General features: G+C 40.1%; 1 protein-coding gene across 1 annotated transcript in view; it reads left to right on the top strand.

Annotated features, from left to right (window-relative positions):
• si:ch211-276f18.2 (glucose-fructose oxidoreductase domain-containing protein 1) overlaps window positions 1–16379 on the top strand; it is a 41648-nt gene extending 25269 nt beyond the window's left edge. The window contains exon 2 of the mRNA XM_017712349.2: window positions 10129–16379. Coding sequence (XP_017567838.1) covers window positions 10129–11051 — 923 coding nt within the window. The 3' untranslated portion in view covers window positions 11052–16379. The remainder of the gene's footprint in view (window positions 1–10128) is intronic.

Genomic DNA, 16379 nt, shown 5'->3' with positions numbered 1-16379 from the left:
TATTTCATTAACAATATTTAAGTGTCGTTTTTAAAGCAGGACTGTAATGCACAGACTTAGGGACAGGCTGGGGATTCCATGCAGTGAACAAGCTTTATGTCTGTGATTGAGCACTCACGTGAGTGCATGCGTGTGTGTGAGATCGATAGTTCAGTATGGACTGGGCCAGTCGCCCGGGGAACTGGTAATTTAATCTCTGAGATGGCCTCCTGTTCTCTGTCTGCATACTCTCTTCCTCTCTCTCTGTCTCTCTCTTCCTCTCTCTCTGTCTGTCTCTCTCTCTCTCTCTCCCTGTTCTGATTCCCTTCCACTGGCCATTGTGCTTGTATTTCAGCTTTGGGTTGGACTGTATGGCCTTCTGTGTTCAGTGGTTCTCAAGTATCTGCCGTCAGTGCTGGTAGAATGTAGGTCTGTGTGTGTGTGTACTATTTTTGCTCACTGGCTGCTCCATGTGTGTCACATTATACTGTGTGTGTGCAACAGTGTGTACTAGATAGATGTTCTGATGTGAACCTTATTGTGTGTGTAAGTGAAATGATGTGAATATCTGCGTGCATGGCTAATGGCGGTGGGCTGCCTTTCTACTCTGTGTGTTCATTTAAATCATCACACATGTATCTACACTGAAGAAAGATTTAGCTTGATTCCAATATGTAGCCTACATAATTTCCATATGAGTAAAATATATCACATCAACACAGTGTGTCTTTTGGTTTCTTGTTTTTTGCAGTTTTGGCAGTGATATATTTTATTCAAGGGGAAATAGTGGCAAACTGTGACCGTTAGAGCTTGGTCATCAGTTTAGGCCATAAATGTTAAAATTCGGTCAAGAACCGAGGGAGAAAACTCCTGCAGGATTCTACTATTATGTTAAGCTACTAAGCTAACAGCGATTCACATGAACATTCTTAGCTGTTCTAGATGAACCGTTTTAGAATTATTGGCCAAGATTGGCCTCAAAAGTCATTTTTCTCACAAAATTGGTCTGCCCGTTGGAAATCAAAATGTGATTGGTTGATTGCGTTGTCAGTTTTTAACTATGTTAATGGTTAATTTGACATGTTACACCTTCAGTTCAGCTCCTGAAGTCCTAAGCAATGGGAGAACTAGCTTAGTTTTAGCAACCTCAGTAGCATGGAGAAAATTAAATAATTTCTGTAAGACCTTTCAAATCCCTTTTGTTTCTAACCAAAGCATAACAATGAAGTTAAAGTATTGCTACAATACTTAAAGAGAATTCAAGCATAGTTGTTAAATTAAATAAAAATACACTAAATTTACTGGTCCTGAGGGTTCTTCGCAGTGGGGAAATGATGTACACGTTTGAGTTATGTAAATTCACTGCATTAAGCTTTCAGTGTAATGCCTCTCTTTATGATTATGTCTGTTTATTTATTTATGTAATCTGTGTTTATTGCCATGTTCATTGATCGATGGAGGTGTTAATGGGCAGAATGACCCATCCAGTGAGAGAGTGTTTTAAACACTCGCCCTTGCCCCCTGATGTGTATCTGCTCCTATGAACACACAGCTTTATTAGAATATTGTGTAGCCATGCGGCAAAGTAAGCCCCCCACCATGATTAATGTGGCAGAGCTTGGTGCAGACTACATCAACACAGCTCTGCTGGAGGCCGCTTGCTTCTTTGTTGAAAAGATGCAGCTGCATCCTATCTCACCACACACACACACACACACACACACACACACACACACACACACAAAGTTGACCTTCACACACTCTCTTCCTTGACTGGCATACACGGGGCAGAAGCGTGACAGTGGGATGGATGTTGGAGGAATTTTATTGCGTGCACACGTCACATCAGCTGCTGCATGTGTGTGATAGTGTGTTAGCAGGACCTGTTTTACTCGCTCTCTGCTTGAATGCAGCACTGTTTATTTCATTTTGAGGTAATGGGGTCAGGTGTGTGTGTATGTGCATGCTGTGAATTTTCAAGGTGGAACTCCTGTTGTAACCCCAGGCAGACACACATGTGCGTCTGCTCTCATTGGTCAATTACAGTGAGTGTGTTTGGATGTGCCTCTGTGTCATTGTTTCCTGGGTAACAGATTCCCTCTGACACTGACTAACTGGAGGGTGTGATGTAAGCTTGCTGTGTCTTGAGACCTTTAATGTTTTTTTTAGTCTTTTTTTTTTTTTTAGGAAAATCAAGTAAAGCAACTAAAAATCAATTAAAAAACAAAGAAAGATTCTAAAACAATATTGAAGGCTGGATTAGTTTTACCAGAGAAGGCTCCATAATGCAGTTAATATTGAATAGTTTTTATATAAATTCCCCAAATTAGCACAAAGAACTCTGAACACAATATAGCTGCATTAGGAGTCTCCACAATACGCATTGTCACATTCACATTACACTAGTGGCACCTCTCAAGGTAAAACGAATCCAGTTTGAAAATGGTTCATTACAGTACTAAGTTTCAAGGTTGTGCATAACAAATCTTTTATTTATTTATTATTATTTTTTAATGCCATTCTGTTTGTTAGGATTTACAGTATCCAATCAAGTGAAAAGAAATCATCTTAACATTTTGAACAGAAAAAAAGCAGTCATTCAAAAATAAAGAAATCAAAAGGCTGTGAGGGTCTTCAGTTGCACAGATCGAGGTTTAGTTTATTTGTAATCATGATTCCAATATATTATTTTGATTCTCAACATAGGACAGAAATATCTGCTGTACAGTAAAGACAAAGAAAAAACTAAATCTGAGGGTGTGTGTCCAGCAAATGCGGCATGCACTCTTTAGGCTTGCTATGGAAAAGGCTGTGACTCTGGCTGTATTTGTACCTCTTATTTTCTCTTTCCTTCTTCATTTTATACCACTTATATTACTTTTTTACTTAGAGCTGCCAGACTTTGCATCTACAAGCTACCTTCCCTACTTCGATGCCTGTCTTCCAGTCTCTTAAGGCTGTTATACACTGAACATGAATTTTGCCAAATTGTTCGCGACATGAATAAAATGCAAGCAGAATGTCTATGAGAAGCTGGCACCTCATTTTCAGGCACTAAAACTTTTATTAACTCTTTCACTTACAGCTCCATAACTCTGTTTGCGCTGATTTTGGAGATGCAGCTCTACATGAGACAAAGCACGAAAACAAACAGACAAAATGACTTCAAGTGCAAATAAGACCTCCTTTGCTTCTCACAGAATGACACTGGACTGCTGTCCGTTTTGGAAAAGTGCAAGCATCATTATACACATGCTCAGTCATTTATTGTCATCCGAATAAATCGCACAAATAAATCGTGTTTGGTGTATTAAGGCCTTTCTCTCTGAGTCAGTGTTGGGGTGGAAGGATGTGTAATTACCTCCTTTGTGTCCTGCTCTCTTCCCTCTCTCACAGCTCGGCCCATTATACTCTATGGTGGGAAGAGAGCACTTAGGGAATCGCAGCAAGCCTGTGCTGTTTCCCGCTCTCGGTAGAGCAATTATCAGGCTATCTTGCAAAGCATATCTCTTAACTTGAATTACCTTTAATAATGGATTCCTGTCCAAAATAGTCAGATAAGGATAGGTGATTACCTGTCTCATATTGTGCCTCAGATATGGTTTCATCGTTCAGATTTAGAAATAAAGCTTTGCTTAATTAGTTCTGAACATGGTGTGGGCTGCTGTTGAATATGAGAATGATTACTGAAATATTAGAAAAATTATATTTGTGTTACTGGTAGTTCTATCATTGTAAAACAAGATATGGTTAGGAGCTGAAATTGCCAGTTTTTCAGTGAAAATGTTAACACAGTCATGTGCAAAAGTTTGGATACCCCAGTCAAATTACATGTTTTATTGATTTTCTATGCAAAATCAAAGTAGACGTCCACTACAGGGACCATGCTTCTGCACACTTTAATGCACATTTACTGTTTATTTGCTCAACGTAGGATGTTGTAAAAAAGGTAAAGCACACACTGTGGACTGAGCAATAGTTATGGCACACTTTACATGTTAAACTCAGCAAATAAACAGAAATTGTTCACTAAAATTTACTTAATATTTAAGCTTGTTCCTTCGTCACTTAGAAAATCAACAAAATGTAATTTAAACTAGGGTGTTCAAACTTTTGCATACAACTGTATATTGTACAATAATGGACAAAGCATTTTGGTAACCACTGCATCTTTTTCCATAACAGTAAACCAGGTGTGTGGAAAAGGCTGGTAGTGTGTTAAAGTCAGTTAAAGCAGAGCACCATGGGGTTTGGTGAGTGCTTAATTAGAACTGTATTGTCTGCAGGAACCAAACAGCTGGGGTCTGTGTGGGCTAATTTAAGCAGAACAGAGCAACACCTGACCCAGAGTCAACCTCTAACATCACTGGAGAGAATTCCCCTTTTGCAAGCTGAGCTTCATGGTTTATGACTCACTTCTCGTTATTGTCTGCACTAGTTTTATCATTGCTGGTTTCTGTGAAGTTGAAGAAGTGTTGTTTATGCCATCTACTGGATGTTAATCTGCTCTGTTACCTGTTCTTTTCATCTTCAGGCACTGCCTGCTTTGCTTTGCTAGGTTGTCTATGGTGATGCATTTGAAGGCCAGCATACTTCATTGTAAGTGAGAAAGCTTACAAGAATAAGTAAGATGAACACTGATAGTCATATGACAGGGAATTGTCCAGAATGATGTGAGCATCTTATGATCTCAGATGTGATGGGGGATGATGTGCATGACCCTCAAAGAAGGTGTGGGAAAAGCTGTCTGGTTAGCTTGATAACAAAATGTTATCAAGCAAGCACTTTGCTTTACCCCTCAGTAACAAGTCCCACAGAAACGCGATGGCACTGAAGAAGTATAATGCATCAGACAGAAACAAGCTGAGCGATGCAGGTGGAAGTGTCACACAGATTGGTCTTTGAAATGTCAGTGTGTTTCATAAGGGTGCAGCGCAGGGCCAGTGCCCACGCTGACAGTGTTTGAAGACCGCCTGCGCCAGGTTTGTATTATTGATGAGGAGGGATGAGCTCTAATCCCAGAGCCAGTTTCCGCTCCATTAGGGTTCAGATTGGAGTCTCCAGGAGGCCTCGGACCCACCTGAGAGGCAGTTGTGCTGCTGCTTATCAACCAGGCCTGACCTTAGACCTTAAGTTAATTGAGGCCAAACAGATTTCACACAAAGGCAGCATCATCCAAATGAGCCATGAATCCCACTGTTTAACTTTAAAAAATTTATTTGATGATGAGTAGTAAGCGTCTTAGGATCAAATTCTGATGTCTTTTTTTTTTTTAAATATATATAATAAAAATATATAAATAAAAAAAATATATAATAAAAATAACAGTTAAGTTCAGACCGTGCCATCAACATGGAGGTAGTGTGAGGGAACAATAATTGAGGGAGGGGAGAGTACTCTGAGAACTTGGGCTGGAGTTCTAGGTGTCTTCTGCCTGGAGCTAGAAGATTGGAAGGAGGAGGGGTTTCAAGCATGGTCCTTCACCCCTATTTCAGATATTCCATAACTCTATTATGTCGTAGTCGCATACATTTAGCTATGTTAGACTCATAGCTCAAATTATAGCTTCACACATGGAAATCAGACAAGGCTTGGCTGATCGACATCATTTTATGTTAATATCAAATTATATCAGAATCATATCCATATTAGCAGATATTTAATAATAATAAAAAAAGCTCTGCATTAGACTATTAGATTTGGCCGATATTTCAAACCGATATTTGATGGTATATTTGTTGTGCTCTGAAACAGCAGAGTGTTTAGCTGATGCTGGGTTACTTGTTAAACTATCTCTGTTTTATTCTTTTACTGCTGTTGTAACGCTATAGAAATAAATGTTACACCTATCCATAATCCAAGGTAGGTGTTGTCCCAATTTCAACATTTTATAAATGGATATGTAGCTCAGTCGATATCAACATTGGCAGATATATGTGTATGCAAAAATGAGGGTACCCCTGATCAAATTAACTTCTAGCATGATTTGTTCATTTTCCTTATGAAAATAAGCACCTTTTACAGAGAACATACTTCTGTACATTTTAATGCACAACTATTTATTTGCTGAATCTAACATATTGGTGGTTTTATATGTCTATAATACATAAAATGTAAAAGCTATGTACATTTTATATTTATTTTATTTTTTTCCAAAGTGATAACATCAGCAAACAAATAGAAACTGTGCACTAAAATTTGAAGAAAACGTTTCTCTTTTTTAGCAAAACATATAATTTCAGGGGGAGGGGCATTCAAACTATTGCATATGACTGTATGTACCCACAAAATATCAGATGTCCCTGATTTGGGGGAGAATTGTAAGAATTCCTGGCTGAGCTATCACTTGTTTGTCTGCAGCTGCAGAGTGCCAATTACAGGTAAACATCTTTGTCCTAGATGACTGTCAGGCAAGAACACATCACAGAGTTCCTGAGAGGGCTCCAGGTCTGCAGTGTCATCACTCTCTGCGACTCTGTATAATGGCTCCTAGCTCTGCAGAACTGTCAGAGTGACCGACATCTGGGTTTGCACTACAGATACTCACAGATATCACACTGTTTTAGGCCCACCCTCGTTTTGCCCCTTACCCCTACCATCACCCTTACCTCACTGTTTTGCACGTTCATGTCCAGGGGTAGGGTTTTGTTGAGATAAAGGGGTTACCGCTACTGCTAGTGGCCTTTTTATGAAGCAGTGTTCTTTTTTTTATTTGATTGTTACAGTTTGAAGGGGAAAATTTCAACCATTAACCCTTGTAACTCAGTTCCAAGGTGACACTTGAAAACAAGGGGTAGGTGAAAAAATTAGAATTGGGATTGGCCCTCAGTGTAGTGATGTTGCACTGTTGAAGACTAGCAGATATAGTGGTAGGTCTTTGTTACCTAGTAGATCAGTGTGCCTGTGTTTGTGTGTGTGCGTGAGTCTTCTGATCATTAGTGCTGGTTTGGTCCTCAGGGGAGAGAACGCAGAGACGGTTATCTTCACAATAATGAGCACTCTCTCTTTCTTTCTCTCCCCCTCCCTCTCGCTGCGGCTCATCTTTCATACTTTTTTTGCACATTTGCATTTTCATATCCACATTAGCAGGTCCTGTTTCTCTCCTCTAAGTCTCAGTGAGCAGTGTTGACTCTGCCCTAGTTCAGCAAAGCTTGCCTCTCCGCTGTGGAAAGATAAATGACTGCGTTTGTCAGTGTGAATGCCACTGACTCATCAGACTCACAGATTACTCATGAACATTTGATATTGGTCAGCATGCTCTCAGAACTCTCTCTATAGATTGCAGTGATTTGAATGCTCATTTGCGGAGTAGCACTGTAGATCAAGGAAATCTTCATTTTGACCAGACATACTACAGCTTGTGTCTGTCTTCTGGGTAGGGATACCACTTTGTTGGGTACACCACCGACATGTTTGAATTACAAACATGAGATATCTGTTAATACTGGACAGCTGAGATGTACAATAGCTGGGAGAAACAGGACAACAAACTGCTGGACCTGAAGATGATATGACTGAGGAAAAATCTGATAGCTGAGATGTGCAAAGACAAGAAAACACGGCAGACTTAAAAACCTAATAACTGAAGACATAATCTTAATGCCACGACGGGCAAAAAAGTCTTATCTTTGATTTATTGAAGTGGTGTTAGATTTTAGACGCCATAGTAAAATTGTCGACAACAGAACACTGACAGTGTTTTCTCAAAGGGGAGAAAACGACATCTATGAGGTGGTATCTCACTGTTAAATGCACCCCGTTACATCTTTTAACCACTGCTCAAGCTGGTGCACCAATAACAAACTTAAAGGCTTGAGGAATTAGAAGATAACAACGGTTGCAGTATACTGATGGGAGGGCTGAGAAAATAAAGCTATAATACAGTTGCATCGTCCCTTAAAAATTTCGGCTTAATAAATATTTCCCCCTTTGATTGGTTTAAAGGCCAAAAGCCCTCTTCTGATGAAGTGTCGTGAAGGTGGAAGTGAATTTTCAAAGTGCTTTGTGGTCTGTGCTTGGGGATGGGTTGTTGTGTGTGGTTTTTTTTTTTTGGTAGCTTGCTTATTCTATAAGGTTTAAATTACAAATTAACATATTAATTGCTAGTTTTGTGCCCCACTTTTTGAGTCCCACTTTACGTTATCCTACTGGTCTCTCAGAGCGCAGTCTCACCCATTTGAATGCATTCCTGCCATTTCTAATAGTAACAGTATAATTAAAACTGAGAGATCTGCGTGTGTCCTCTTGTAATAATCACATTGTAGCATTCAGTGATGTGATATTAAACATCCAGTGTAGTATACATCCTGTTCTAGTCTGTAATTGTCCCATTGCTTCCTCTCCCCTTTTTTCCTCTCAAGTTTCCCTCATTTTTCTTCTCTCTCTGTGTTTGGGAGACAGCCAGTACAGGTGTTAATGTGTGGCGATGACTCAATGTGCCATATCCCAGTGACCTTTTCATGACCGCAGAGATTGAGCAGTGAGAAAAACATCACTGTCTATATATAAAAAAAGCATACTTGTAGCATAGATAATTGGACATGATATTACATTAAAATCTAACAACATTTTAGGGAATTAAACCCCAACAAGGCATGACATGACAACACAGATATTTATAATGTGCACTTTAAAGCTCACTGGTGGAAATGTGTAGGAACAACATTTTGTATCGTCGGTTGTGCTTCGGAATCTGATGAATGTGTTTAAAAAAAATTCTAAATTTAAACATAAAAATCTTACATAGTGCTGCTTTAAACGCAGAACATACGCTTCCCTGGAGTCTTCAGGTGCTAAGATGAGGGTCTTGCAATTAGCTTCACTAGTTTAGCCTCTCTTCAGTTACATCATATGAGACTTTTATTCAGTCATCTACTCCAGCAGAGTAAAAGTGGGTCAGCGGGATTAATTTTCTGGCTAGCTTTTGCCTATTGGGAGCTAATGGGAGATTAGCTGGGAAGTTTTTGTTCAGTAAGTCTCTGGAAAGCACAGTTTTGTTTGTGAAAAAGGCCCCTTCAAGAAAAGGTCACATGAGGCAGGAGGGGCTGTGAGAGCATCAACACTCCAGCCCCCTGCTGTTCATCTAGTTGACCAGGCCAATCAGTCTGGCCTTTTGCAGCCCAAACAATGGCAGGTCTGGCAGGCAGCTTTTCTACTGATGAGCGACCTCACTTCACTGTAATGTTTTTCCCATATTCTTAATCCAGGATCCTAGACTCTTGGCATTAATGATTCTGTTAGATCAGTAGGTTTATTCATAATACATCTGAGTGCTCCTGTTTATAGACCTGTTTTAAAGCTTTTGGGCTAAGACCAGTATGGCCAGGAATTTTCTTGCTCTGAATATAAGCTGAAGTTTTCTCAGCTAAGAGAAGCATGGCAGTTATCGGAGAAACCAGCATAGTGCGTCAGTTCTCCAAAAGTGCAAAATTGCCATTAGCAACCTCCTAAATGTGCCTGTCTTGTTCCCATGGCCTTTCAGTGACTTTCCCCATACCTTTAAGGAATCACTGTGGGAGAGGGAGAATTGTGAATGTGATAATTACTGTGGTCAAATTGCCCTTGAGTTTAAATGATGCAGTCAGATCTTTTAATTGTTTCAGTCTCTTTTCACATGGCTCACTGGGTTATTTAAATGCATTTAAATGTGTGTGCAGTGTTCTTGCTTCGACATTGAGCTTTTTGCCCTCCAACGGGACATTACGCATCCATATTCATATTTGGCAGGGCATGCCATCTGTGGGGATTTTGATGTGATGAAATGAAAGCAAAGACTTAATTAGAGCACTTTTGAAGTGCTGTGACTGTGTTCCACAGCTCTGCATCCTGCCTGTTGGTTCTGCAGCAGCTCCAAATGCTCTGGGTGATCCAAGAGGCAGTTGGTTTGTCTGTCCATCACTGAAAGTGGTCATCCATCCTAACTAGTCTTGTGGTCTTATAAACCATAGACTCAGTTGACCCAGTCTGCACTCTTATATCAGTTTTTGTTTCTCGACCAGCTGATTCTAGTTTGACCTTGTTTGTTTAGAATCAGACACGACTGATTCTTGCTGCTGCTGCATATTGCTTTGTTTGGTCATTGTCAGTTTTTGTAAAGTAATGTGGATGTTAAGGACTAACTCTATGTTCCATATCTGTTTCATTTTCAAGGCATTGGCAAGAACGTCATCTGTGACCGGACAGCTACACCACTGGATGCCTTCCGCATGATGTCAGCAGCCCAGTACTACCCCAAGCTGTTGAGCATCATGGGTAATGTCCTGCGCTTCCTGCCAGCCTTCGTGCGCATGAAGGAACTGCTGGAGGAGGGCTACATAGGGGAGCTGCTAGTGTGCGAGGCACAGGTCCATGGTGGTAGCCTCCTGGGCAAGAAATACAACTGGAGTTGCGATGACCTGATGGGTGGCGGAGGACTTCACTCAGTGGGCAGCTACATCATTGACCTGCTCACATTCCTAACTGGTCGACGTGCTGTCAAGGTACACGGCTTCCTCAAGACTTTCGTCAAACAGACTGACCACATCAGGGGCATCAGGCAGATCACCAGTGACGACTTCTGCACTTTTCAGATGGTGCTAGAGGGTGGCGCTTGCTGCACCGTGACACTGAACTTCAACGTGCCTGGCGAATTCCGGCAGGAGGTGGTCGTGGTGGGCACGGCTGGCCGCCTCACTGTGAGCGGCACGGATTTATACGGTCAAAAGAACAGCGGTGAGGGAGGTCGTGAGCTCCTACTCAAGGACAGCACGCCTTTGGGCAACGCATCCTTGCCTGACAAGGCCTTTAGTGACATCCCCTCGCCCTACCTCACGGGCACCATCTGCATGGTCCAGGCTGTACGGCAGGCCTTTCAAGACCAGGATGACCGGCGGACCTGGGACGGGCGGCCACTCACCATGGCTGCCACGTTTGAGGACTGTCTGTATGCTTTGTGCGTGGTGGACACGATTAAGAAGTCCAATCAGTGTGGCGAATGGCAGAACATTGTAGTGATGACGGAGGAGCCTGAGGTCAGTCCAGCCTACCTGATCAGTGAGGCCATGCGACGCAGCAGGATGTCTTTGTACTGCTAGAGCTGCTTGTGAAATCACTGAATAGAGTTAAATGGAAGTTCAATGAAAATGAGAGAAAGAGGTCACTCCCTTTAGGATTGGAGGAATGTAATAAAACAAAGCCTGCTACATTTTGAGTTGCGCTAACTGGTGTGTCTAGTTTCTAGCTTTGCTGGGAAGTGAATGAAAGGAATGCACAGGATTGCAAGTAAACAGCAATATACTTTCTTGACTTTCTCTGAACGGCACTGCTTCTGGGTGAAATCACACTGGATTCATGGAGGATGAGTGAGTGGGAACTGTTTAGCTTATTTTTCCTCACTGGAGAATACCACTCCAGGAACACATCTAGCCATGACAAACATGGCTCTGTACTTCCTGCATGGAGATGAATGTCCAAACCCAATGGGCTTTAGTACTACTGTCCTGTGTATATGTACTGTGAGTATGTGTATGTGTGTGTACTGTTTGTATGCTGAACAGTACAAAAAGCCTAAAAATCAATAGTTTGGCTGGTAGGCCTTTTAAAGAGGAACTCCCCTCTAGTCAAATTCGCAATAAATCTGCCTAGACACCCTTGTATGCCTGAAATACAAGGTGACGGCTTTTTCCAGCTATGTGTTTAAAGGGGAGAGAATAATACATACAAATTAATGGGAGTCTGCTTTTCTTGGTAGCTTAGGTTACCGACACTACCAACAACTAGGGCTGAAAGATTAATTGTTTTTATATCACAGTTTGAAAAAATGCAGTTTTTAAATTGCAAGAGCTGCAATTTTAATTATAAACTACATTGTTTAACATTTCTTAACATTACATTCAGCATTTATCCCTCAAGCCCGCGACCCTATCTGGATTAAGCGGTTAACGACGATGATGATGATTTGTCCCTCAATAGCGAAAAATAGATGTGGTCATCTTCTTGAGGGCAAAAAAGCATGCAGCTAAATTTATAGAACCTATTCACATTTAATAGGAATAAAAAAATAGTTGGAAAATCAAAGTTAGTTTTTTCCCTTAATTGTTCAGCCCTAGCAGTAACTGTGTTTTACAGGTTCTATATGTGGCTCAGTGTTGGCCAGCTAGATTCAGCGTGTGATGCCGAGCCTTCCTATGCTTGCATGCTTGGGTAAGAATGTAGAATACATCTGTGGACGCAAGTCAATCAATCAGCAATGGCCTCTGTTTAGTCCTGCATAAATGTTCCAGCATGCATGCAACCTGCACTGTTACAGAAAAGACTGAAACAATTACTATCAATATGATCTAAGCAAACAAGTGGTACGTGTGGTAGAGATAGAACCTAAAACAAAATAGTAAATATGCCTATTTGTTCTTAGTTATTGACTGAGACATTTAAGAGTCTTATACCATCACTTACTTTGCCCTGTTACATGGCAAAACAGTAGTAATACTATTTGTTTACAGGGTAAAATCGCTGGTGTTGAATGGATGATATAAGTCTGAAGTTGATTCAAACACTGCTGATTTTACGCTCCGTGGTTTTTCATCCACATGCTCTAAGCTAGGTTTATGTGTCTTAGCCAGGTCTGATAATGGGCAGGTTGGTTTATATGGACATTTCTAGCAACCTCTCATATGATCAGAGTTGCACATTTTTGAGGGCTAGAAACAATTAGAGCCAGCTATAAGCTTAAAATTCTGTATACCAAAACCTATTCAAAACACGCAAGAGGTGCTAGACGATGGTGTGAACCAATGTACTGTATTGACCTGAAGATATTCCCAAATTACATTTTTATTAGTGCATAATATTTTTCAGCATCATCTGTTATCACTTACTCTTAGCTCTCACACTGACCTACAAGCCAAAAGATTGATTTTTGTTTTAATCTTTCTTTTTAAGTGTTGTCAAGGTATTACAAAGCTTGAAGTGTTCAACATAACATCATCCATTGTCTGTGTTCAGTGTAGGTAACATATTACAGTAGCATTTTACTTGAACAGTGCTACATAACATTGACATGACCATGCCATACATATGTCCAAGCAGATCAGCTGTCATGACGGATTGTTTCCAGTAATATAACAGTGTCATGTTTCCATTACTGTTGCCATAAAGTCATGATGGCTAACTAGAACGCAAACAAAAATTAGCACATGATGTTGTCATGACAGCTGACATTTGCCATGATGGCATGGTTGTCAGTGTTATGTAGCAGAGTTCAAATGAAGTGTTACCCTTATTATTGCAGTCATCACTCGGCTGATATAACAGAGTCATATGGCTGTCATAAGCGGTAGTAAAATGTTTTTATAATAAGACTGACAGCAATGATGCAAATGACTTTCAACACGATTCCTAGCAAAAATTCATACTGATCACTGTGTCATGCTTGATGCTTGTGTACATTTATAATGTGTCATAACCAGGTAAGACTTCTGTAAACTGTTACGACAGCTTATCACACTGTTATATTAGCTTCAACCTCACAGACGTTTATTTTGAGAAATGTACGTTGACATTTTGTTTGATTCAATATGACTGTATTTTTTTTTTAAACTGCCCGTGAAAAACACCTGCTGTAAATAACTACATAGCTTTTTTATACATGCTATGTGTAAAATAGACATATTTATTTTAGTTTTTTTTGGATGTTTCGCTTCAAATCAGGAACTGTGTGTATTGTTAGAGAGGAACAGAGAGGCCTTTGAGTGCACACTTCTCCAAGAGAAGTGCAGCACTTCCACTGTGATGCTACTGTTAAAGTGTGTGACCAAATCTGACCCCCCCACCCCCTCCTTCTTCTCCCTTCAAGTAAGTGCACCTGTTTCAGTGCTGTTAATTCACACAATTAATGACAAATTCATAGAAAATCAACCATGACGATTTTCTCTGCAGGTACCAATGTAATGTTTAGGAATGTATTGAAATATTAATTTCTACACGGTGATATCTGAATCACATTGGTAGCAAAGCATCAAACCACTAATTAGATTTGACTGGGACGGTTAGTGGTGGGTGATAAGGCAAAAAAATATAATACTTGATGACAAATATGCAATCATGATATTAGGTTTGCCAGTGGTTTAATAAGTTGGAACAGAAATGAAGACCAGGTACGCAATTTTAAAAATAGTATCAAAAAATATCCATGCTGTAATTTTTATTCAGCGTTTCACATTCATTTGACATATTACACGTATGTAATAAAACAAGCAGTTGGTCAGTGTTCTTTAAGTACTGTTTTGTGGGTTGGTTGCTAGAATGCTATCAGTGCACCGAGGAAGGTTGTGTGCCAAGTGTAATAAATATTTTGGCAATTCTGCGAGTGCTGTCTGAACTTTTTCTTTTAGTACTGACCATATTCACAATACGCTCAGAACAGCAGATAGTGACATGGTTTGTCATGACTATGAAAAAATATAGTCATATTGCCCAGCACTAATTCACACTGCTATTTAATTCAATATTTATTGTATTCTAGAAGAGCAGAATGTGAATTCAGTGTGGATTTGCTGAGCTAAAAGGTCTACGTTGTCTTTATTTTACAGCTCTTGTAACCCTCTACAAATAAATGGTGCATTTATTCATAAAGCTAGTCCAAATGTGTCTGTATCAGCATCGACATCGACAGATATTGGATATCAACACTGGCCCAGAATTCCTGTATTTGTACATCCCTATGAATTTTTAAACACAAAAAGTCATGTGCTCCTAAAAATGCAAACTTGTTTATTCTTGAATATTTGCAAACTATTCCCGTGTTCATTTATTCCTGCTTGCCCCTGTGTTAGTTTCATAATCCTACGCATACTAAACTAGACTGTATACTGGCAGCCAAGCTCAGTGACCTTTCACCTTCTTTTCTTAATCCTTCACATTCGTTCTGCTTCGTGCACTTTTGTTATCTGGGCTGGACATTTTAGCAGTTATCCTAAGCTGCATTTTTAATGTTTCCACATAAATAATTCTGGACATTTCTCATGATGGGCCTTAAAAGACATAGATTCACCCTGTCGGCAGCCTCCATTAACTTGGCTCTCTATTTAATTAAAAGTCCCTAAAGGTCACACATCATCCTCACTTCTCTTAATTGATCCGAGTGCTAGATGACGTTTTCTAAAGACAAAAATGAGCTTCCCATGGCTGAGGTTTCACACTGGGAGAAATAAAGTACTTGAGAGCTAATCCAGTTTGTGCCTACGGCTGATTCTGGACACTTCAGAGTTATCAGCATAATGCAAATACGAACGACTATCATCAAAACAACTTCCAACACACCCCTGAAGCTATTTGCCTAGAAATTCATTAAAAAAAGGATTTCAAATGATACACAGCCTGAAACATGTGCCGCTGATAACTTAATAAGCGCTGAATTAACATAAGCTGATATCAGCTTGATTGAAGCTGTATTGATCTGAGGTGTGTTCATCAGTGAGGTGCACACTTTCAGGACAGGTTCCAGACATGAAGAGATGATTCAACTATGTGGGGCATTGATACTCTTCAAAAGTGGGCCAGATTTTGTCACTGAAAGCAATGCCTTTAGATTTTACAAAGAGAAATCAGAACACTTTGCTCAGATCTGAATATTGTATCAATCTGCAAAAAAATTCTGAATTATATGATAAGCTTGTCATGATTGTTTTTTAAACTGTTTAAAGTCAGTTCCTATCATGACTAGGAAAGTTCCATCAAGAAATCAATGTGTCCACCATCTGTCCTTCCACAGCTGCTGTATTAATGCAATTATGCAGATAGTGTGATGATGTCTGTATAACTGGAATAAGTGTTTTTTTGTTTTTTTTTTGCTATCTTTCTTTGGTTAATGTGAGGTTTTACCCCAGACATATACTGGACACGTAACAACAAAGCTGCAGTCTTGTTGCTGATTGCTGTTATGCTCTTTCTGATGTTGCTTGTTTCTGAACAAAACAAAACTGTACAAAAAAAAAAGAGGATAAAAACTTGAAACCGTTGGGAAAATGTTACAGCTGGAAATGTTTGAAGTGTATATGTACGCTTGTACCGCTGTGTGTAAGTATCTCTTCCCTTCTCTTTAGGCAGCATTTGCAAACATGTTGGGTTAGGACGTGGAGGTGGTGGGGCGCTTTGAAAGGCCTGGGGACTAAAGGGGTCTGGATTTGGCGAGGACACACTCGGCCTTCCAAAATTGTTTCCGGTTAAACAAAGCTTTGATGGAAGGGTGAGTCTAAGAAGAAGAGTGAATCCTTTTAGTCAACCTTGGGAAGATGTTAATGCGTAGCCTCTCAGCCTATAGACCAGGGGTGTACTGATACACAAATTCATGAGACGATGTGTTCTGTTGTTTTTGCTCCGATACCTTCAAACAGAAGTAAAAAATAAAGGGCAGCATTCTTTTG

This window comes from Pygocentrus nattereri, chromosome 3, assembly GCF_015220715.1.
Source record: "Pygocentrus nattereri isolate fPygNat1 chromosome 3, fPygNat1.pri, whole genome shotgun sequence".
NCBI classification, from domain to species: domain Eukaryota; kingdom Metazoa; phylum Chordata; class Actinopteri; order Characiformes; family Serrasalmidae; genus Pygocentrus; species Pygocentrus nattereri.
Note: the sequence above shows the minus strand (reverse complement) of the source record. Positions and strands in the feature narration are given on the sequence as shown.